This window comes from Larimichthys crocea, chromosome XIX (genome assembly GCF_000972845.2).
Source record: "Larimichthys crocea isolate SSNF chromosome XIX, L_crocea_2.0, whole genome shotgun sequence".
NCBI lineage: Eukaryota > Metazoa > Chordata > Actinopteri > Sciaenidae > Larimichthys > Larimichthys crocea.
The window spans coordinates 9,535,379-9,560,100 of record NC_040029.1 but is presented as its reverse complement, the minus strand read 5'-3'; the positions used below and the strand labels follow the sequence as shown (position 1 = coordinate 9,560,100).

The window sequence follows — 24,722 nt, the reverse complement described above, 5'->3', positions numbered from 1 at the left end:
ACTAGGTGTTGCTAAATCCCACACACTGGACCTTTAAGCAAAAGCAATTACCAAAGTTTGATATCTTTCTGACTGATCTACTCTGGTTATTACAGTCCCCGTTGCCAAACACCCTCTCTGTACTCGCTGTGAGCCCAGAGATATCTGAGCTAATGGAGTCTTTCAGAAGAAGCCCTCAGTAGCTGCAGCTCATCTTGATACCCCAATCAATTAGCAGATAAAAAGTGCAGTCTGTAAAGAAGTGTGAAAGAAGTCAAGATGGCAGACGGCCTTGGATCCAGTCCCAGCTTCAGCATCCCTTCCAAGAGGCCCAAAGTCGCCAAGGACCAGGTTGTTCCAGGTGCTGAGGTTGAAGAACCAACGCCGCCAGTCTTCACCCGTAAACTCCGCAAGGCAGCAGTGGGAACAGGTTGCGATATCCGACTGAGGGTGTCGGTGGCGGGATTTCCAAAACCTTTGCTGAGCTGGTACCACAACGATGAGATCCTTCCTCCATCAGAAGCCCAGGACTCAGGAGGGCTGTGGATACGGGACTGCCGCACGTGTGACGCAGGCTTGTATGCGTGCGTGGCGACCAATGAGCTGGGAGAGGCGAGCTGCAGCGCTGTCCTGGCTATTATGGACCTCGGTGAAGGTAATACACTTTGTTTAACAGGTAGACCTGAGTCATGACATCAGGGAGTCCAAAAACTGGTGAAACACTGGACAAACAGTCTTATATCTCAGTCAGTTTTGGGTCATCCAGACAGATTGAAGACTGTTTTGATCATCAGACAGTCGCCCCGTCTTCATGTCTGCAGAGCAGCACAGGGGAAATACTTAAAATTAGCTTGTGGATGTAAATAGAGGCTCAGATTTGTTGGAGGGGAGAAGTGTCACCTGCCGTTGCTTTCTATTAGCGGCACTCAGCTGAACCCTTAGGTGTTGTTTGCTGTGTTCATCGAGCTGAGGAAGTCGGGGACAGCTGGGAAAATCATTCTTCTCAAGTCAGGAAACTCTAGACAATCGAGGCCTGAAAAAATCATCAGACCCGTCTGCAGCTGCACGCATGACTTGGTAATCGTTGATGAGCTGCATCATCCGTCTGAACGCCTGCAGCCGCTGTTTGTTCTGACAACAGCACGATGATTAAATAATAAGGTTGTCAACACGATACAGAAAGGTTAGATAACTGCAAATAGATGTCAGCTGTGAGGTTACAAGCCCGAGCTCTGTCTGTGATGTTGATTCACGATGATGATGAAGTAAACATCACAGATTAAACATTTATACGATGGCTTTGACGTTGAAGTGACGCTATGTGGAGCGAGTTTCACCTTCACAGTTCGTGTGAAGTTATTTTTTAATGCATGTTAGCCGAGGTAAACATTGTAAGTTTACACCGACTAACTCACAAACATATTAACTCTGTCTATTTCTGCCGGAGCAGCTCTGTAACACAGTTCTCGCTTAGGGCGGTCGTTCTGTCAGCATAAATTCACACTGCAAAGCATGCGAGACAAAAATGATCTCCAGCACGTCACAAACACCAACAGATTTAGTGCAAAGTTACAAAATAAACTAAAGAAAAGCTGCGGAGCGCTGTGAGAGTTGCATGGATATGCTTTTAGGAATCGTCCTCAAGGACACTTCAGCGTGATGGATTTGAACAGATCTCACCAGTTTATCTTGTCACCTCTGCCCTGCAGAGATAAGGGTAGCATTTGTCAGTGAAGCTTCTGTGGCTTGTCTGAGTAAACTCTCCTCCTCCATGCTCCAGTAACTAACTAGGATGAGCACATCCCAGAGCTCTGCATGTCAAATATAGGTTTACAGGGAGGCATACTACAAAAAAAATCAACTTTAACCAGTTAATATATCGAGTTATGGCTTTCAGGATATTGTGTTGTGCACGACGATGAATAAAACGACAATTAGGCCGAGAGAAATCGAGTATCGAGTCTTTCCATGCACAAAATAATTGTGATTTTCAGGACCTGAGCATGACGACAGCATCACCTCTGCATGCTATAATAAGAATAAATACTCCTGACCGGTTTGCATCATCAGTTTGAGTGACAGCGAGTCCCGTGTGTACGATACAGAACAAAGTTTTCAGTGATATCATTGCCGGTTAGATTGGAGCAGAGTCTCGTCGTTGCCTCGGCCTGTGGAGAAAGTCGAAGCTCGCATGTCACCAGCTCTCACACTATGAGCTGGCACGCACCGGCCCAGCTGGCATTTCACTCAGCACCTCTCTGTCTCGCTGTCCTGGTTTTGATCTTCACCCCTTCGGTCGAGTCTAGTTTCTGACCTCTGTTCCTCATTACAGTCTCTCATACTTTTGTCTCCCTGCTAGCTCTAACACTACAGGACGGCACAGATCGCGTCACCGTCTCGGTTAAATCAGTTTTAATCCGCCTCCTCGTCTATTTTCTGAGCTGGAGATTTGACACTACAAAAATGAAGTGTTGACACCTCACTTGGTCTTGACTGCTGTGTGACCTGACTCACTTGGACTTGTCGACTTAACTCAAAGCCAAAAACCTTCATGTTTAAAAGGAATAATCAAAGAAAATAAGACAGCGAGAGGCCTTGCATAGATTTTTTAAATCTCAGGCAACTATTTCATTTCAATTGTCAACATTTAGACCATAGAAAACAACCTAAAACACCCCTCTTTGTATTTTTGAACACTCTTTGACGTGGCTCTATTGTTTTTCACCTCTGCGTCCTTGTTTCATCCATTTTCTGGGTCCTGGCTGTCTTACCATCTCTCTGACCTCTGCCTCCCTCTTACATCTCCCTCTCTCTCTCTCTCCTTGTGGTTATTTATGGCCTGGTATGTGCCGTGCCGACCGGAGGGCTCGTGCTCGAGTGATGTGTGGATGCCGCCGGCCCCCTTCTCCGATTGCACCAGCAGACATCACAGATAATTATAGCATCACCACGGTCAAGACGCGGCGCTGTCACACTCAATCACGGTTCAGCGGTGATGAAAGAGGCGGAGGAGGGCGGCACAGTGGATTGTGTGTTTGTGTGGTGTGTGTTTGCACACGTGTGTGTGTGTGTGTTACTTTTAGTGGCTGTTCTGGCTGCTTTTGAGCATCTGCAGACAGACAGTCAGGTCTGTCACTTTAAGATATCACCCCGAGAGATCAGACCAACCAGAAACCAGAGTAGTGCTGTGTCACAAGTCTAGACTACTTTATTGACGTCACCCTCTGGCATGGAGCGTTTTATTAACATACTGTCAGGCACCTAAAGGCCGGATAAGCAGTTTGATGGAGGCTCTGACAGAGCAGCACATCGGTCACCGGCTTTATTTAAAGCTCCTTTTATAACAGAAGATCATTGTTGTGCTGTGACGTAAGAAATCCCAGACGTGACTTGCACTTACTCATGAGATAACATTTGAAAAGGTCTGCTTTGACGCTGCGGTTTCCAACCTGGTGGTGGTGGAGACCCGAAAGGCCACGAGAGATAAATCTGTAGCTGAGCAGAAAAATATACTCCTGCTTGTAGACATCCTGTGATGAGGGTTTGCATGTGAGAAGAACAGCTCTAAGGCAATCGAATCATGGCAAATCTGAGATGATTTGAAGTGTTGAACGTCCAGGATGGATCGGTGAAGCCGGTCTAGACGTCTGTGATGGAAGCCAGGAAGGACGAGACACGGTGTAGGTCATTGGTGTTGCGCCACCCAAGCCCCTGCAGACCTCTCCTAAACCCAGATCGTACCTGAAGAATAAGAAGAAGACGAAGAAGAAGGAAGAGACAGGAGAGATCTCCACCACCAGACTGGAAAGTCCTGTCTGGGATTTCTTACGTCACAACTTCTGTTATAAAAGTCGCTGCTTCAGGTACCATCTGGGGTTTATACCACATGGTACCTGAAGAAGAAGGAAGAGATTGAAGAGGTCTGGAGTTAACCGGGTATAAGTTGGCTTGACAGGTGGTTAGAGGTGTGGTTGGCAGCTGTTTAGATGCAATCAGAGATGTAGTTTTCCAGCAGCGTATATGAATGCCAGAAGGTCTGTTACATCACCTGAAAGACATCTATAAAGTCGACTGACAGCTCAACGGAGCAGGGTCAGTCCTACTGTACAGGACAGCTCTAGAAATACTTACAAGACTGAGGTCAGCACTTGATTTTATGAGACAGTCCCAGTGGATTCCACACATGCGAAGCATACATATTCATATTTATTTAGTCGCAGCCACACTTTATTTTTAACTCATTCAACACTACAGTGTTATTTGCACCTCCAGCTCCAAGGTTCACGAGCTCTTACTGCAGCTGCAACTGGCTCATCGTCCCGTAACGTATGCGCCTATCACGCATGGTGTAATACAACATGTCGGCTTTGGACTAGAGTTTCAAAACTCCCAGTAGTCCAAGCTGAGTGACCCACAGAGGACAGCAAAGGTCGTCCGGTTCGGTGAGTTTAATCTCCTGCTATAGCTGCTGCTGCTGGTGGTGGGGGTGGCAGGCTCTCTAAAAAGGGGGTGCAGAGAGAAAGTACAGTATAACTGAAGGGGTTGTACTATGCAAGACTCGAAATAGACCGCCGGACTTGGCTGTTAGAGAGGACTGGGGGAAGACAGGGGAGAGGGTAAGGAAGGCAGACATGGCCTGAGGAAGATAGAGTTTTAAGGTGCAGCAGCCATCTTAAGACGACACATCCTCACTCGGCCGATGCAACATTTCGTGCTGCGGAGGAAGCCATTTTATATACGAGGAATGGGAGAAGAAGGCCTGCTGGAGTCAGTCTGAGTGTTTTCAGTGGCGTGTCTCAATGGAGAAGACTTGTACTCGGAGGAGACGTTCGAGTCGTTTCGTTTAAAGGACGCACAATAAAGGAAGACGTGAGAGCAATGTCGCGGAAGGAGCTGCTCGATGCACGCAAAGCTCTGAGAGGTGTTAGGGAAGGTGTGAGTGGGCCGAGAAGCAAGAAACAGAGAGGTGAGTGGAAGCTGGTACTGACACAGAATCTGTACCACGATGGGATAAAACGGGCTGCTGGGGATCTTCTTAAAAAAGGTCGAAGTGAGAGACGGATCACGCTGTTGCGGGGAATTATAAGATGCATACCCAATTATGTGGAACAGCTGTAATGGAAATGAAAACAAGGTAATACACTGGAGGCCACCGTTACTGCTGCTGTTTAATTGGATTGCAGCTTTCCTTTCAGGCACAACAATCCTGTTTGTAATTGTGCCAACATAACTGGAGATAACTCGAGTTATCTCTCATAATTTCAACTGAATCACATTTATACTACTTAATAATCACAATGATGTCTTTGCCCTGTCCTTTCTGACATGAAATCAGCATATACAAATGGGTTTTTCCAATAAATAGACCTCATATCGATGGGCAAACTACAGAAAATGTAAACAAAGGGGTCGTCCCACCCTCCCAGAGAAGATATGTGGACTACCACTGGACTGACAGCTAAATCTGAGCGTTTTCTGATGCTTTTAAACATTTTAACAAGATATTTTAATAAATAACTTAATCATATGTGCAGAATTTGTACTTTAATGGATAAATGTGCTCTGGTTTTAACCATGTCTCCTTCGTTGGGGTCCATACATAGCATGGCGTTCCCGTCATTTCTTTTCGACACCGTCCTATTGTCTTGTCTCGGCACACTGCAGCAGAGATAATCTATAGCCCCTTGATGATTTCACATTCTCTAAATGTTACATTCAAGTGGATTAAACATACAGCACGATTAATTAGATTCTGTACTCTCACTAAGCAGCTGAGGCAATATGTGCGGGGTAAAGCCGGCGCTGTTTCCCCCCGGTTGTTTGGACTGGCAGGCGGTGTGTTTGTGTTCCATCCCGCTGGTACACCGTCATTCACAGGAACCCTCTGGGATTTGGTCGGGATTAGGTGGTAGGATCAGGTTGCAGTGTGACTGTCAACATTGGCCACTGTCATTTGGGATTTCCAGACCACCTCACCATACGAACTGAGTCGACATACCACCACTCACATTCGCTTCTGAAGGGCGGCGAATAAAGAGGCATCAACTTTATGAGTTTTTCCTGCTTTGTGAGGCAGCCAACAGACTATAAACTCACGACTGAAGCAAGACACTTAACACGAGTGCTGGCCTTGTGATTGTGTTTTGTGGGTATGATGTGGATGAACATCTGTGGTTTGATGCAGAGACCAGCCATGGTGGTTTGGTTGCAGCATTTTCCTTTTTAGATTTTGTCGTTTGCGTGAAGAACACAAGACACGTTTGACCCTAAACTTTTGCTTTTAGTTAGTCTGCACTGTTGTATTCATTATTCAGTTTAGGAGAATATAAAGAATGGACAGAGCATGAGTGATGTCAGCCATAGGTTTCCATAGAGAAACTTACTGGACTGCTTCTTCCGATATAAATATCGGCAAAGACGATGATCAATGGATCTGGATCCAGCCTCTAGTGGACGACAAGAGGGACTGCAGTTTTTGTACAAGGAGGTTGCTGCTTGGTTGAAGTAGAAAAGTATATTATTGTTACAGTGAGGTACGGGTAGATGTTGGCTTCATGTCTGGCACATCCCCCAGTCCAGATCCTTTTCCATACAGCAGACCGGTTTCTGGTTTCTGGTTTCAAGTAGCCACACATGACATGACATGGACGGTCTGGTTTGATATGAAGACTTCGTCAGCCTTGGAAAAACAGGAGCTGCGTGATCACAGTGTGATGTAACAGCAGCAGAATCAGTTCTCCGTTAGCAGAGAGATTATGCCAGACCTGCTGCTGATAAAGCTGTATGCCTGGAAGGCATCCATCAAGGCTGCTCCACAGAAAGCAGCCCCTGTCACAAAATCAATGGGTTTCTGTGAAGTCTGCTTACTCTCGTGTTGTTTTAGGCTAATTAAACTATAGCATGCTCCGAATTTCACCTGTCCAGAGTCCTTCGAACGCTCGTCCGGTCGGTGTTTATGATTTCTCCATCTGTGGCGAGATCACGGGCTGATTCAACAGAAATAAATCTGACGTGTCTGATGCATGTTGGAGGTGGATCATGAGGATTGGCTGCAGGTTTAAGCAGTGCAGAGGACCACGTGACCTCCTGAACCATCACACCAAACCAGATCCAGATGAAGATTAATGACATGCACCAATAAAATCTAATTATCTTCTCTTAATGGCTGCTATTTTATGATATTCCAGCCAGAGACTCTTAGTGAGCTTACAGAAAAAACCCTCAGAGAGATGTTTCCAGGCAGCATGAAATGAAAGCCTCACCGCTGAATCTGGGCCTGGATGACGGTCATGGGCTTTATTGATCGGGGGGCGTTTGAACTGTTACTTGGGGGTGTATCCCATATCACGCATAAAGCATTGGTATTGATCGCTGCACTTTCTGCCCGGACCGAGTGCCTCTCACTGGTGATGGATGGAGGAGGAGTGCGAGGCGGGCGATGGGTGAAGTTTGTTAGAATTACAATTGCAAACTGCAATCCACCGACTCTGGGATGAGGAATTAAATTGAAATCTTTGACATAAAGAAATGTCATAGAGCTCCGGGGTCAAACAAACGTCGAAAAACGAGGAGCTAATGAGCAGAATCAAAACCGAGCTACTCCTGATTCATGGCAGGAGTAAATCTCACGTATTGATTCTGTGTTTACAAGCCCATAAACATTAACATGCCTCACTTAACAACACTAAAAAGCACATTGTTCAGCGAAGCAAGTCAGCAATCGAGGACAGAATGAAGCCGCGCTGAAATGTGCACGAGGACTGTGGGTTGTTAGTCGTTAGAGAGGGAGGTCTGCCTGTAATTATTTTTAGATTCATTTGATGACGCTGGTGTTGGGGAGCACAGATGTGTCTGAAAGAACAATTAAGAGTGTGTCAGAGTGTGTCAGAGTGTGTGTTAGAGACCGAGCGAGAGAGCTTTGAAGGAGGACGCAGACAGCTGGTGGGAAGCAGTTAGATATTCTCGTCACGTTTGCTCGACAGATCAGATCCGTGATATTCTTTCTGTCCGTCTGGCACAGAAACGATAATATCAATAATATATCAATGATGATTCAAAGAGCAAAGCTTTTACTGCTCATCAGTATTTTGATTTTACATGTAACGCAGCCCTGAGTGGTGTTTTAGCGTCTTTCAGCTCATTGTTTTGACGCAGTAAACAACAAAAGCTCTAAAACCGACGTTTCGCTACGTGCCAAGCATCAAATGGCAGATACCTTTTAGTAACGATCACGTATTTCCAATAAGAACTGGAGTAAATAAAAGCAAAGTGAATATTGGGTCAAAGAAAGGTTACCGGCTGTTTGGAGGCCAAAAATGCAATTAACATGAGTTTAACAGATGTCAGTAACTATAATGCTCTGAAGACTCAATAGTTTTAAAGCTGCTCATCAATATTTTTATTTTAACATTTATTACACAACTCTGCAGTTCCCATCAGTGTTTTAGCGTCTTTCAGCTCCTTGTTTTGACGCACAACAAACAACAAAAGCTATAAAAGCGACGTAACGCTACGTGGCAGCATGAAACGGCAGCGAATATTCGGACTTAAACTTCGGTTTAGTTGAACCCAAGAGAGCGAATATTCGGACTTAAACTTCGGTTTAGTTGAACCCAAGAGGCCGAAGATGTCAGTAACTGTCACTAGTTTACTGTAACAGTTTAAAGACTCAGTGCTGCCCATCAGTATTTTTATTTCAGTAATTAATTATTACAGTTCTGCAGTTCCCATCAGTGTTTTAGCGTCTTTCAGCTCCTTGTTTTGACGCAGTGAACTGGGTTTTCAAAGTAACTTTAACTGAACTAGAGGTGAATGTTTGGTACATTCGTCGAGTTAGATAGTTGCAACTTGTCTAAGTATTGAACGACTGCATTTACTATGAACTCTCTCAACTCTTCACAGCTCTGCACAGCGTTTTAGCGCCTTTCAGCTCCTTGTTTTGACGCAGAAGACGGCTGAGCTTAAAGCAAAGTGGATATTTGGCGCGCATTCGCCGAGCGGTAGAAGCACAACTTTAACCGATGTCTTAACTCTTCCATAATCGTTTAATTATTTCCTGCTTCTAACATTTTATCTGACTCGTATCTGGTGGTGGAGCTGAAATAATAATAATAATAATAATAGTACCACCACCTTGGCTGCTTGAGGCTGTGGCAGTCACTGCTTAAAGCTGGCAGACACGGAGAGGAGATGAATAATTGACGGCTTGTGGGTTGTGCCGAGGGCTGCTACCTTCATTGAGAGGTAGAGGGGGTTTGTATTCAGGAGGGCTGATGTATCAGTCACCCTTCCCCCTTCTCTAATGTGTAGCCATTTCACCTCCTCTCTCCTCCAGCCTCCATCTCTTCTCTTTGTTCGTTTCTTTGCCTCGATCTTGCAGGAATAAAAAGAAAATAAGTCTGCTTCCAAGCCAGTTGTTGTCTTCCTCCTCCACCTCATCCTCATCCTCTTATTCTCCACTCTCATCACCGCAATCAGGACCAACACACCCCCCTCCTCCACCTCCTCTCTCGTTCTCTGAGTGCGCTCTCGATTGAGGCAGATCGGGCAGAGGGGCTGGCGGCGGGTTGGGTTTGGGAAGAGGGGTGGGGGTTGGACAAAACCAGCTGAGAATTGCCCCTCTGAAGACAACGTCTACGTCAGAGAGGGACGCTGTTCACATCAGCGGATACACGCTCAGACACAAAGACACCTGGCTCCGGCTTATTTGCATCCTCCTCCCTCTCTCTCCTCTCTCTCTCCTTCTCCTCATCTTGCTGCCAGACTGGAGAGTAAACACACCCACGCACAAGAGGCAGCTGAATCCCGCTTTGAATTTTTTAATTTTCTTGTTGCTTGTTGATGTTGACGCCACACCCTGGGCTTCTTCAGGTTGTGAGGATGTTGTTTTTGTGAGCTCATGCCACAGGTAATCTTGCACGCTTGACAGGAACTTGAAGCGATGAAGAAAATCTGGTCCAAGAAGAGATTTCAGGTGAGTTTTTTGGATATATTTATTTAACAAAGATGTTATTGAGCTACATGCATGATTAGTAGCTTCTTTTTTTTTTACACATTTAGATGTCACGCCACACCCTTCACCTGATAATGAGATGCAAATGTGTTGATTTGTAACTGAAAATTAATATTTTAGTGATATTTTGCCGTTGAATGCATGCAGAGAAAACGCTAAAAAAGAGAACGAGAGAGCGAGAGAGGTGCTTGTTGTTTTCTGCTGATAAATTGAGGACAAATCAGGACAGCGTAACAAAGAAAGTCAGCCCAGGAAAACTCTGGTTGCCAGGTAGAAAAAGGGAGATGAAGATTTCTCGAGACCCCTCGCTCAAAAAGACACGATGACCTACAAGAATGGTCCACGTTCCTGCTGTGCCATCGTGTGCACACTCCCCCGTGAAAACATGCATCTCTGCACGCCTTGTCGGTCGTGACACTTCTGTTCTGGAATAAATAAGTGATTCTTTATAACAGGTTTCACAAATTTGGAGCAGATGAAAAGTGTGTCAGTAGGCTACACTCTGTGGAGATATGAGAATCAGGGCAGCCAGTCACAGGGGCTGCGAAGTGAGCAGAGCTGATTTCTGCTGGTCGCTTCGCCTCCTCTGAATCCTGCAACATCAAAAACCCCTTGAGACTTGTTCTTTTGCTTCCAGCAGCAGATTTGCGAGAATAATAGCTGGCGAGGATTTGGATTACATCCATAGAATTTCCAATTTGAAGTATTTGCCAAATGCAGTTTGCGGCTGAGCTTCGCTGATATGATTGCCTTGAGGCTACAACAATGGAGATCACGACAAACGATGGAAGCTTCTAGTGGAAGCCTTGTCAGACAGCAGTTAGCACCCGGCAACAGTTCATCAAACCGCCTGACAAAAACACTCACCAGTCGGTGGAGGAGGAGGAGGAGGGGGGGACGAAAACGAGAGCGAAATGAGTCACTTCACTTTGCACTTTGGCTACTTTCAGCCGGCTGCAAAGCAGTGAGTCATTGTGAAGAGCGCTCTGCTCGCTGCTGATTGACAGAGCGTCCGAGAAGCTTCAGCAGCTTCCTCCAACACGACACAGACGGCTCAACTGAGAGATAATTCAAATTCAGAACGTCAAACTTTCAGCTGCGCGACGTGGGTCAAGCTTCAACGCGAATTCTTTAACGTCTGCGCTGACGAAACGGCGTGATGCATCAAGACAAGGTGTCACTCCGCCAATATTAGGAGTCACTGATGTTACAGGCAAGGTGTGCTAAAAAATATAGTTCCCTAGAATTAATTAAATTATGCCAATCTGAAAAATCTTGTCAAAATGAATCTCATCTTACGATCTGATCATGTTGTAGCTTCTTAAAACTCTGGTCGTGGACATTCGCTGCATGTCTCTGTCGCTGCTTTCCATGGTCATGGACATTCGCTGCATGTCTCTGTCGCTGCTTTCCAATAAAAAATGTTACGAGTTATTAAAGCTTTCCGTAGTCACTCCTGAAACATGCTGCTGTCACCTTTTCCCGGTGTAAGTCGTGTTAATGAAACAGGCCTTTGGAGCTTATATTTATATATATACGTTCTTCTGTTATTATCGGGCTTTCATCTTGAGGTTACAGTGAGGTCCAAAAATGAAATCGAGCTTTTGAGTTCCCAAGGACGGGGTTGAACACACACGATGAAGTATTTCTTCCTCTGTAGGTTTTTAGTTGTAGGTGCACATAAATCTTTGTGTGAACGCTGACCTCTGTCGTGCTTCCTGTTAAATAACGCATTGTACTCTGTATCTTTGTTTCAGAGAACTGGCCATTCAACACGGACATTTGGCAGATTCACCCATGGTGTGTTGTCAGTATGAGCTTTACACCATTTCCACTCTGTTCTGTTCTTCACCATTAAAAACAAACATCCACACGTACTGCGGCCTGGTTCTCTCAGGCTTTCTGTTTCTGTTTGAGTTCTTGGCAGCTTTGATTTACTCGTCTAATAACTCTTTATATATGAAAGTTACTGCTGTAGAACATCTGTATTGCTTTAGCGTATCTATATGTTGTTTTACTGCCTGACTGCTTACAACAAAAGTGGGTTTTATTATTGAACATCCACCCACCCACACACACACACACACAGCAATATTTCTGTAATCACGCTGCATAAAATCTCTGAGTGAATAACGTCTGGCCTCGATGCTTTATGGTATAATATTTGGCCAAAGCAGAGGCTCGCTGTACTTGACTCCAAATCATATTTGCATTACAATACAATCTATACGCTGTGAAATATATTCCCTCATAATTACATTGCCGGGTCGATTTCCCTCGCCTGGCGTTCGAAGCCATTTAACTTTATTTGATACAGATGGGTGGATCTACACACACACACACATGCTGCCAGCGATGTAATGACTTAATGGTGATTGTTGATGTCACATTGGCTCTCTTATCATTAGGCAGAACCTTCTGGAATTATCTAATGAGGATCTGACTCGATGTTGAGGCGCAATGAGGTGCAACCTCTCTCTTTGTCGTCCTCTTCCTCCTCCTGCTTTTCACGAGCTCTCTCTAACCAGTAAACGTATCTGTCAGCCGGCCCGGCAGCTCGGCTGCTGGTGATTTTTTAGACTCTAAATGGGTACGAAGAGGATTGGTCGTGTGGGTGAGAGAGATGCTGGTTTCCATAGTAACGGTGCTCTCCCGTCTGCCCTCTCTTGCTGCCACTATGGAAGCGAAGTTTTCCGCTCCTGCCGAAAGCAAAGCTATGGTAAACCTGCCCGCCGTGATTCATCTCTAGCTTTTTGTTTCTCATCCCTCCCCTCCTCGACTTCATCCGCTCACCCCGCTGATGTAATGTGATCTCAGAGCCACAGAGGCGCTTTGTTTTGACCCCCCTCCCTCCCCCAGTCTGTGGTTTCACTTCTTCTTTTATTGCATTTTATTTGTCTGCACTGCACCATGTTTGTGTCTTTTTCTGTTTCGTTTGGTGACCGTATCATCCCGTTTATCACTGCACAAACAAAATATGAGTTCATGTTGTTAAATCTGAATTTTCAAAATGTTTGCTGGCATTCTGACACTCCTGGGAGAAAGGAACAAAGCGGTCAGTCTAAATAAAGAAGCTAAACTCTCCCTGCTGTTTTGTTATCAGACCCGAGCAAAGAGTGTCTTTACATCCCCTCCTCTCCCCTCCATGTATCAGTCATGTATTTTTATAAGCCACAGCTGGCTTCATGTCACGCTCGAGCTTCAACCCATTTATTTCACTCCGGGGGCTCTCCGCGGCTCTTTTCAAGGACCCATCAAACTCTGTGCTGCTAAGCAAATGTGAAATGTCATTTTCACCGGGAATGCTGCTGCTGCTGTTTTCCTCCATCTTAAAACACCTCTGTCTTTATTCTCTAGACTCTGAGACCACAGAAGATGAGACCACAGAACCTCAGATGGAAACCAAAGAAGGAGGGCCCGGGAGGCACCAAGACAAGGCTGGACGGAGAGGACCTTCAGGTAAAATCCAGTTTGCACTTCTTCGATTAACTCGTCACATCTGACGTTTCAGCTTTTTTTTTTTTATAGCTGCAATACTTGCAAAATCCAGTGAGAAGAAAAGTGTGCATTGTGCAGCTCTTTCAACTTTATTTACGAGGTGATAGTCAACATGATTCACTGCAGCGCCGACGCCGCTGCCAAAAACACACTTGTACAAAATTATGATTCAATGCGGATTGATTGCTTTAATGGAGGGATGTTATCAGCTTGGACCAAGACGTTGCGTTGGATAAAATCCGATATGGCAGAATGCATGAATCCCTCACGGTGTGATGCAACAGTGTGACACACTGCCCTAGTTTCCAGCAGGGAACCTGTCTCAGATCTGGATCTCGCTGTGTGGCTTCACAGCCTGAAAAACTTAAAGGCATAAATCATACATGATACTAGATTTTTGTCCTCGTGCTTTGCCGGTTTAATTCAATTCAGATGCGGCGCATTACGTTTAAATGAAGCAGTAAGTGGAAGGTTAGTTATTATATGAAACATGTCATTTCATCTCTGAGAACGCCAATTAATTTAAATTTGCATTTCCTGCCGGTACAGGCAAAGCTATGGTGACGTGTCTTTTATTTAAAGAGTCGTCTTGTATTCCCTTTTCCATTTGGACTAATATGACACGAGACAGACATCCTCAGACTGCAGACGACAGACAGTGTTTCTTCTCTGAGCTCCAGCTGATGATTATTTTATAGACGAATCTGTCGACTATTCTGCAATTAATAATTCAGTCCGTAAAGTGTCAGAAATGGTAAAAGGAAGAAATGTCAAGCACGATTTCCAAAAGCGTCTGTGAGTGCTTGTTTTGTTTGACTAAGGCCAATCAGACGGCTCAGAGCGGTCAAACCTCCACAGACCTCTAAACTCTAAACTCGGTTCTGTTCTGGCAGCATCTAAATCTGAGTCTGGCTAAAGTAGAGACACGAAGAAGTTCAGTTTGGTTTGAGAGAGCAGTGGTTGAGCGACGTAGACGGTGAATGAGAGCGAGGCATCGATAAAGCCGGTTACGTTCAACACACTCTGCAGCGATTCCTCATCTCATTGCGCCTCTTTCCTGATTAAATAAAGTTTCATATTGACTCCTGGTTCCAGGACAAGAAGGAGGCCAAAGAAATGTCGCATTCGCTCCCGATCTCTTAATGCAAACGTCTGAAATGTAAAATGATTTCCTTGAGTGGCAGACGTTAACCAATTACAGCCTAATGAGTCTTTTTCTGTCGGCGTTGCACAGACGACTCATTTGTTAAAGTGTTGCAGATGCATTGCTGTGCAGGGAAACCTGCATGCCCTCACTGCTCCGTTCCCAAGCAGGCAACAGGATGTCTGAATATAGACCAGAAATATTGACACCCTTCTCCTGTAGCACAAAGAAATGTTACATTCCTCGTTCGCATGTTACCCAGTGCTTGCACTTTCTGAGCGTTCGTGTTGGCGTGCTGACTACGCCTTCGTCACGTCCCTCTAGAGACGAGCAGCAAAAAAAACAAAACAGAAAGGGAATATCAAATGAGGGAGGGATGGAGGTGATGCATCATTTGTTCTGTTTTCTTCTGGAATAAGATTCAGGACTTTGTTTAGATCCAGCAGACGCGTTTGAGACAGGAAAATTACACTCTCCATTACCGCCACGGCTCTAAAAGCCCGATCTTCCTGTTCTGCCTTCAAGTCAAAGTGAAATGTGCGACTCGGTCGCCTCACAGAGAACTAAAAACAGCATTTTACGAATAGTCCCTGAAGTGTTTGATAGTTTCCCCTCTGAAAGGATTTCTCATTTCCTCTTTCAGTTTTTGACTTCATGAGGCTCTGATACAGTTTGTTTTTCCCGATTGCGGCGCTGAGTCAGTATCATTTGTGATTGCGGCAGGAGTCTGTCGTTTTATATCCTCCGCCCGACCATCGCCGTTTCAAGATGCTGACTGCTCTTTTCTTTTTGCTTCCCCAAGCAGTCCTGTCTCCGTTGCTCATCACTAAAATGTCAATCATTACCTGATTTGCGACGGGGGAGGATCTCTTTAAGTGGTGCGCGCTCCACAACGTTGGGTTTGGACTTTTGTTTCATTTCCTGTTTTCAGCCAATCAATAGACTCTTGATCCATCGTGCTCTGTTTTCTTATGCTTAATGACGCTCCTGATCTCCGTCAGTATCATTTCTACCAGCTCAGGACTCTTCCTTCTTATATTGATGAGCTTTTCAGTTAATTAGTTCATCTCTTTTTGGATTATTTATGCTTTCTTGGACATTTTATGTTTAAAAAATAAACTATTTAAGTCTAAGGATGTACAACTCACAGAAGGTTTGGCAACAAAAACAGACTTTGGTTTAATCTTCGTTTCCATAATTAATTAAAAGGTCCGACAGTAAATTAACCTTTCGATTAACATCATTAAACATTCCCTCAGTTGTCTCCTATTCAAGTCGATGATATCTTTCTCGTACCATCTGTCTGAAGACCAAAACCAAACGATGTGCGATCTAACGGACACGTACTGCCTGATACAGATATTCCTGTGTGCCACAGAGCTCTATTGTTGTCCAAAAATGATTAAAAATACATCAGTGAGTCACACCGTTGCACTGGGTAACATGTTCTTTAATTACAATGAACACAGGCGCTGTAGTTTATTTTGAGTCAGTCCCACATACACTGTTCTGCTGCTGTAAATACTCATTAGACCATCAAGCGCGTTTTAATCAACGACTTAAAGTAGTCCCTAACAAACGCACTATTTACTCCAGCTCGAGTGATGTTTGATAAAAACTACAACTTCATTATTTAGCACAAGAAAATCCGAGGGTGCATCAATCTTTACATCAATGAAGAGGAATCAATTAAGAAGCAATAGAACTTTTTGGTAGTAGTAGTTTCTCCTATGCACTTTGAATGGGAGGGTGAAGCAGGGGGATGCAATCTCACCACTAGACGGCACTAGATTTCACACACCGGACCTTTAAAGCTTTTTATTTTGAGCAGGAACCAATGGACTGAACCGACACTCTCTGTCTTTCTCCAGGTGAGGGAGGAGGGATGATGGACTATAACCCGGACGCTTCAGACCGCAGGGCCACCCTTCCCGGTGGCTACGACCCCGTAGTGGAGCGAGAGCTCCGCGCACTGGGTTCCCGCCCTCCGGGTTCCCACTTGGACCCCACAAACCCAGCAAGGCAAGCCCTCGGAGGGGCTCCCGTCGAGGGGGCTCCACCCGTGCGTCACCTGGGTGTGGAACCACTGATCCGGGCGTCTCACGCTAACCTGGCCCGGCCTGTTCAGGGGTCAGAGGAAAGTGTTTCTGTAGGCAGCGACTACTATGGGAGCATGTTCAGCCTCTACAGAGGGAGAACATTTTCTATGCCCTTATAGCACATGGCATTTTGTTTTTTAAGGATTCCACTAAAGACTGGCCACAAACTCCAAATTGCAAAGACATTAAATCCTCCATAAACCCAATAAGTTACAAACAATTCATTTTTTTTACTCTTATTTCATATATTCAGCTTTTTTCATACAGTGTTGTGACTTCCCATCTTTACTTTGACGACGCTTTCCTTTGACTCAGTGTTTGTTACTGCTGTGAGTGTGGTTTGCTTTGAATCTAACAATGATTACAGCATTAATATTTATTATAGCCATTAGAGGGGACACAATCTGCTAATATGTATTATTCAGCACCTTCTTGAAAACTGTGATTTTTAACCCCGCTGCATGTTTTCTAAAGCGGCCCCGCACTTTTTTGGATTGACACCATATCTTTATAGGTTTTTTGCTGTGGCATGCATGGGTTTGCTGTTATTAGCATGAATGTTCATGAATCGATGATCATGTGATTGGCAGGGTTTTTTTTTTAGGCATGATGTTTGTTTTTTTTGTATTTGAAGTTTAAAGCAGGGGGAATTTTTTGTAAGAGTTCATGTTGTGAATCGGTTTCAAATGATCTTCCACTTCACCGCAGTTAGATTAAGTTCTCTAGAACTGCTTATTTTATTTCTGCCATTTCATTTTACGCTGTCTGATGTGTTGCTCTCTGAAAACGAGACACAAAGAGAGCACAGACAAACAGGAACTCACTGGTGTAATAAGACAAAATTTCACAAAATGGAAATTCATCTGCTTCTTTATTATTCTTCCGACGCCTGCAGCAACTGCACTAGTGCTCTGATTTCACACCTCCATTTCCCCTCGATCCTCACCCCTCTAGGACTCAAACTGCTGATGAATCCCCCCATGCCCCTCCACCCAAAAACACCATCAGTAACCCAAACGAAGATCTGGGTCAAACCAAACCTTCATCTTCTAACTCAGACCAGGCGTTAGGTGTTAACAGTGCTGTCATGACGCCCAAAATGGCTCGTGCCGGGCCGAGGATCTTCGACAAGGTCCGTGCTTTTGAGGAGCGAAGGGCTAGCGTGGAACTGCCCGGAGGATCTGCATCACGATCTGGATTTGGACGAGCAGCTTCCTTCAACTCAGAAGGCCTCAGCAAAGAGGAGGGTCAAATGCTGCAGGGCGTAGCCCAGAAGCGAGCGGCGTTCAAGCAACGGGCCTCTTCTTTAGAGGACAAGACGAGCTACTCCCAGAGGGTCCAGAGCTACCAGAGCAAATTCACTGAAGAGCTACAGAGGATCAAGAAACTTGTGGGGAAACCAAGCTTGAGGAAGTCGTACTCCACCGAGCAGCTGTCAGAGAAAGAGAGGCTGACCACGGGGAAAGTGGAGCCCATTCCTCCCCAAGTTGTTAAAAAGCTGGAGGCACGGGAGCGAGCGGCGGAGGACGGAAAAGTCGGGGAAGGGAACAGCAGATTGCAGATTTCTCTGCAGGCCCGAGGCAAAGGTCCAAGCAACAACCCTGAGAAGGATAAGATGACACAGCCAGATTCACAGGGGAAACCAGCGGATGGCTCATCACAAGGAAGCATGGGGAAAATCTCTGTTACCATGGAGACGGCACCAGTTCACCAGTTACCAGGACAACCATTGCCAACAGCCTCAAGGACAAGCCTTACCAGGTTTGGAGACGATGATGTTTACTGATGAATTTGTGTGTTTTAAATATTATATTCTGTCTCCTGTATGTTTTTCTGTGTGATATTAGTTATTTGTAAAAAATCTGGACACAAAATTTAAATTAATTTTACACCCCTTGAATATTTATTACACTCTTGCCAGTATTACATAACAGTTTCTTGTCTTTGCGCACAGGGAAACCCAACAAAGCTCTCCGGCAGCTCAAAAATCCTCCTCCAGAGATCTGAACTCAAAGACGGACAACAAAGCAGACACTAGATCAACAAGCCCGCACGGGAAGAGAGCATCCCCAATAACCGCACCAGGCTCCCAGTATCCACCCAAACCACCCCGACTCACCCCATCGCCAACTCCTTCCATCAGCCCTCTCCTGAAAAGGAGGAGGGCGGAGGCGAGTCGGACGTCTCCGGGCTTGAAGGTGAACATCCCCATCATCCTGTTGGAGGATGAACCCATGGAGACGGAGTGTGTCGCAGACATGAGTAACGACGAGGGAACAAAGACCAGGAGGAAAGAGGGGAAGGTTCGCAAGAGCAAGAAAGGACGTCAGCCCAGATCTCCAGAGGAAGGTAGGACATATCAGTGTTTTCATCTTTTGTCCTTTAAGTTAGCTTTTTTGTTATAGAGAAGTTTGGAGCATGTTTGCGTTGACTGACGGGTCTTTGAGGCAATTCCACATCTCCCATAAGACTGTTTCGTTGGCTTTATTTCCACTTTCCTGACACCAGCAACTTTACCCAAACTGACACAGTCAAAATGTCCCTTTAGAAATCGATATTGGAGAAGTTCCATGTTTTTTTTCTGGGCTTTGCAAACCAACTTCTTTAAGCTCTTACAATTATGTGAGAGTTAGAGGTTACAAGCTTATTGTAGGGGAACCGTAGAGATGGGATCCACCTTAACTTGACGAGTCACGGAAAGATTTTTCTTGAAATACTGGATGGATTGTTTTTACTTAAATTGGATTGATTTTTTGTCTTGTAAAGTTTTTATTTGTGTGTTTGTGATAAGCTTTATAAGATTAAACTCCAACTGTTGAATTCCCTAGAGTAGGTAAACTCAGCGAGTTCATGATGTTTAAAGTCTTTGACTAATTTAAAATGATTTAAATGGAACAATTTAGCACGAAGAGCTCGCGGCTTATTGAAAAATGTTGTCTTTGCTGATTGTTCTTTGCTGAATTTTCTAGTTTTTATGGGGTCACAAGCTAAAAAGGATGGAGATAAATGGCTTCTCAGTCTTGTAGTATACCTGCTGTAAATTAAGATCCTAATATTTTGACTCTCTGGATACTTTTTGAAGCACAGTTTCACAAAATACTGGTGGTAAAGAATGATCACTGAACAGAAAAGTAGAACATGCATCTCTCATGTTGTCCACTATGAGAAATCAAACCGATACTCTGCTTCGCCCAAGAACTCGGACTCATTGATAGAACTCATTTCACACAAAGACCCCAAAAAAAGAAACTAGCCCATGACTAAATTTGCTGCTTTGACCTATTTAGAGAAAGCAGGTGACACATAAACCTGACGCTCGTTTTTCAGACGGCTCGTCCGATGACTCGTGTCTGTCTGCTGACGACGAGACAGCCGAGGGCCCGAGGTTTGAGAAGCCACCTGAGGACACGACGGCGTCCAGCGGCACCGAGGCCGTCCTGACGTGCATCATCACCGGGAGCCCGCCCCCTACAGGTACGACAGAGAACATGCTGCAAACAGCAGCTGGTTTATTTTCTTCTTTATTGTGTATTTCTGACCATTAGAACATGAAGATAGCATTTGAGAAAATACAGACACAATTATGTCACAGTTATCCGCATATACATGGATCTGCAGCAGGAGGATGCCGTCCATCAGGACTGAAACTTCACCTCCACACGTCACATTGACGTAGGACTCTATGCATTACATCAACACACAGCTTTTATTTAACATATTTTGATAAATATTCTGCACACTTCTGTGTCTCTTTTCTTTTTATAAACACATTATATATACATTTATATATTTAAATTGTAAAGGACTAAAAACATGAAGACAAATTCCTTGTATGTGAAAACCTCCTTGGCAGTCCTTCCATCCACACGGCGTCCTAAATTCAGTGTCCTTGGCAGTCCTTCCATCCACACGGCGTCCTAAATTCAGTGTTTCCACATAGAAATAAAAGGAGGGCCTTCACCATAAAGGCTTCCCCTGCCAGCATTAAAAGCAAATGAACCACTTCTTTATGTTGTTTTTTTTAATACAAATTCTGGACGGCAAGAACGTGATCTTATTGTCTGAGCACCAGGATGTTCTTAGCCGTGCAAGTCCATCCACAAAGCAACATAATTTTAAGATAATCACATGTTTTATGTTTGATTTTGTTGACTTTAATGTGGTGGCTTCTTGCAGTTTCTATGTGGGCTAATCAAATCTTGTAAAGACTCTAGGCGTTGGTGATAATCTGCGATGAGCTTTGTTCATTACACATCTTCGTCAGGTGGATGCTGCTATATCTGTTCCTCTGTGGGAGGTTTGTCATCTGTTCGATGTGTTCCTCCTCCTCAGTGACATGGAGGAAGAGCGGCGTGGAGATCCAGAGCGACGCGTTCCACGTGGTCAAAGCTGAGGCGGAGAAGCACAGTCTGGTGATAAAGCAGATGAGGCCGAGCGACGCGGGGTCATACCGCGTCACGGCTGTCAACCCGGCGGGCAGAGAGTCCTGCAGCGCCACGCTGTTCCTCCAATCAGGTGAGGCGAGGCCAGAGATGGGAGGAGGAGGAGGGACGTGAAAGCGATGCCGTTGACTCACACACACACACAAACTTTAATCCACTGCCAGCCCTCCTCCGCCTGACATTCTGTCTTAATGACTACAAAGGCCCGCTGGAGCTCGAGCATCCCGACCGGTGGTTACCGTGGCAACCCATTAATTCTTAAAGGCGCTGAGCTCCCCCGCCGGTTATGGGGATTCAAAACGCGGGCCTTCCCCGTCACACAAAGGTCCCTCGAGTCGGGGCAGGAGTAAACAAAATAAATATTCCTGTTGGAAAAGCTCTGCAGTGGGATGTGTGTGTTTATACTGCACAGAGTGTGTGTGTGTGAATGCAACCTGCACTCTGGTGTTGTCAACAAATGCGAGCGTACACTCTGGTGCTGTCTCCGCAGCAAACACGGGGGCCCTGCGTTGCCATATTAGGCCAGTGGAGTCTAAGTTGCAGGAGTATTTTTAGCCGCCCTCTTGTTCGCTCGGGTAATTGCAGTCTGCTTTATGTCCCCCAGTGCCGCAATCACAGAGGTTTTTCATCTCCACGGATTGGGGCATTGTGAGTTTGGAGTTGTCATAAATGTGGTGGGAGATTATGTGAGTCACGTTAGCTGGGAACAGAGTGGATTCTTTGAGCCGGGCACGCCAAAACAGAGCAAGAGGATGATTTATAGGCTGCAGAGGATGTCACAGCTCAGTTTGGTGAGGGAGGATGAACTGTGTTCTTCCAGCTCCTGCATCAAAAGTTTGATTCCTCCTCTGTGCAGGAGCCTACACAATATTTAACTTCACTCCACACTGTGTGAGGAATGTCAGAGAATCTGGACGTGACAGTGACGGGAAGCAGAGGATGAGGTTAGCTGGTCGACGGTGCAGCAGTTGTGTAAGAGTTGGCAGGTTTTATGTAAATACTCCCCGAGAGAGAGAGAGAGAGAGAGAGTTGTCCCCCTGGTGCACAGACGCCGCTCAGAGATGTGACGCTAGGTAGGTTATTTTATTGTCTTTGCTTTCTGATGACAATTCATCACAATATCGACCCACTCGGACACAATACTTCAGCATAAATCGTCTCTAAATCTTGTTTTATTGCTACAAGCCCATGCACTTGTGTTTTTTCAGCTTCTGCACATGTGGACAAGTCTGCAGAGTTAGTATAACAGCAGCACTTCTGCACTCGGCTGTTGTTTCCTCCTCAAAGGATGTCTCCATTCTGTTCCACTGACACATTTTTATTCATTTCCAGTCGTCGCCGAGTTTCGCTGCCTCTGTCACACGTCTGAGTTTTTAGGTTTTTACACAGAGAGTGAGACGCCGAGGACGAAAGGAAAGCGACAAGGCGGAAAGGGAAGGATAGAGGAGACTAAAGAGAGCTACTGTAGGGTGACAGTGTTTTTATATTTCTCTATCCAGCGGTGAATTAATTCAGACTTTAGTGGAAGCTGCCAGGAGTCCAGACACAGCGTCTGCTCTGCAACACCCAGGGAATAAGCGAACGATTGGGTCAGGGATTAAGGGATTAATTCATTATCTGTTCAGTTACGGTCACTTCGGAGAGGTCTCTGTGCGCTCTCTGTGTACATGTGGGTGCACGTGGCCCACTCATGTCTAACTCAGCGCTCTATGTTGCCAACTGCTCATCTTGGCAAACATAGTAATCTGCAGAAAAGCAAGCAAAGACTGTAAACATCAGAGCCCTGACAGATTGTTCCCGCCCCGCTGCCGTGTTAACCATATTTCAGAGAGATTTGCACTTAATTAGGTGAATTAAGAAGCGTGCAAATCAGAGCTGACTTCTGCCCGAACCCGACTTCAAGTGAATCTATAACTTATGTCCGGTGTCGCTCTCCATTCTCCTACAGAGCCTACCCACAGGCAGTGTGGGAAACTGGCTGGGATCTTGGAAGTCAGTAGTCCGACTCAGTCAGACGAGGAGTACCTGAGCCCCCAGGAGGAGGAGGCGATGGAGGTCGGGGACTCACCTGCTCCGAGTAAAAGTGTCCACTTCAAGGAGCCTCCGTCGTTTCAGGTAGATTTAGGACTTTAGGTGTGAGCATCCACCTGAAAAGGTGGAGGAGGCTGATAGATGGAGTATTTCTGAGCACCGTCATGATGTGATGAAGACTTAACTGATTCTTTGATTCTTTGAAGGTGGCTCCGTGTGACCAGACGGTGACTGAAGGTCAAGATGTCGTCATCTCAGCGAAGGTCAGCGGGCAGCCCAAGCCGATGGTCTACTGGTAAGTAACATCTTCACTGTTTCCCTGTCACACAGCTGAGTATAAACGACTGTGACAGCCACTTTATATCGACCCAGGTTGAAGGACAGAGTCACGGTGAAGACAGCGGGGCGCTTCGCCGTGCGCGAGACCGACGACGACGCGAGAGAACTGAGTATCAGCTCAGCCCAGAGGAGCGACGGCGGGCTCTACATCTGCAAGATCATCAACGAGATCGGATCCAAGCAAGCTGAGTGCAGGGTGGACGTCAGAGGTGAGACAGCGAGGAGTCCAGGTTAATCCTGTTGTCACAGATATATATCTATAACACATATTTTATGTTCTTTTACAGCATCTGCGGCTCACACGTCGCTGAACATCATCAGGGAGGTGACAGACGTGGCGGTGAGAGCTGGAGAGTCGGCCATGTTCGAGTGTCACGTCACAGGACCTCCAGACGTGGACGTGGACTGGCTGTCTAACGGGAAACTGATCCAGCCGGCGCTCCTCAACTGCAAAATGCACTTTGATGGCAGGAGGTGAGTTCAACTCAAACGGTAAACACGAATTTGACAAGATCATCCGTCACTTTGTCACGTGGATTCATTTGCTTTATGTTCCAGGTGCCGTCTGCTGCTGAACTCCGTACACGAGGACGATAGTGGAACGTACACCTGCAAGCTGAGCACGGCTAAAGGTGAGCTGCAAACACATGTTCATACCTGCTCCTATGAGTTCTGCAGAGGAGGTTCTAGCTGTGTTTGACTTCTGGTTGGTCGTTGCATTTGCAGAGGAGCTGACCTCAAGCGCAAACCTGAGGGTCTCCCCAACCAGGGAGCCTCTGTTCACCCGTAAGCTGGACATCCTGGAGGTCATCGAAGGTCGCACCGCCCGGTTTGACTGTAAAGTGAGCGGCTCGCCCGCTCCTCGAATCACGTGGATGCATTTCGGTAAGCGTCGCGCCTCGCATGTTGTTTTCTATCTAACGAACTCCGCCTCGTCTGATGACTTGTCACGCTGATGTTCTTTCAGAGACGAGAGTGGAGGAGAGCGATAATGTTCGCATCCTCCAGGAGGGCGGCCGTCACTCACTCGTCATCGCCCATGTCAGCAGCGACACGGAGGGCTTCTACACGGCGGTCGCTCAGAACGTCCACGGAAAGTCTGAATGCACCGCCGAGCTCTACATGCAAGAACCTCGAGCTGCCATCTCCTCTCACATGTAAGAGGAGTCATTCATGTG

At 45.8% G+C, this 24,722-nt stretch overlaps 1 protein-coding gene across 2 annotated transcripts in view; it reads left to right on the top strand.

The window, feature by feature from the left end:
• The window catches only part of LOC104928340 (striated muscle enriched protein kinase), a 39,948-nt gene that overhangs the window by 1,409 nt on the left and 13,817 nt on the right, over positions 1 to 24,722 (top strand). Inside the window, exons 2-15 of one of the 2 annotated variants that reach the window (XM_019273246.2) lie at positions 96 to 634; positions 13,349 to 13,450; positions 16,505 to 16,655; positions 17,687 to 18,493; positions 18,687 to 19,081; positions 20,060 to 20,206; positions 21,065 to 21,247; positions 23,123 to 23,289; positions 23,412 to 23,500; positions 23,578 to 23,753; positions 23,832 to 24,018; positions 24,103 to 24,176; positions 24,271 to 24,429; positions 24,512 to 24,701. In XM_019273246.2, coding sequence (XP_019128791.2) covers positions 259 to 634; positions 13,349 to 13,450; positions 16,505 to 16,655; positions 17,687 to 18,493; positions 18,687 to 19,081; positions 20,060 to 20,206; positions 21,065 to 21,247; positions 23,123 to 23,289; positions 23,412 to 23,500; positions 23,578 to 23,753; positions 23,832 to 24,018; positions 24,103 to 24,176; positions 24,271 to 24,429; positions 24,512 to 24,701 — 3,203 coding nt within the window. In that variant the 5' untranslated portion in view covers positions 96 to 258. Of the gene's footprint in view, positions 1 to 95; positions 635 to 4,800; positions 4,946 to 13,348; positions 13,451 to 16,504; positions 16,656 to 17,686; positions 18,494 to 18,686; positions 19,082 to 20,059; positions 20,207 to 21,064; positions 21,248 to 23,122; positions 23,290 to 23,411; positions 23,501 to 23,577; positions 23,754 to 23,831; positions 24,019 to 24,102; positions 24,177 to 24,270; positions 24,430 to 24,511; positions 24,702 to 24,722 lie in introns of those variants that run through there. The other variant, XM_019273247.2, reaches the window with a different exon arrangement.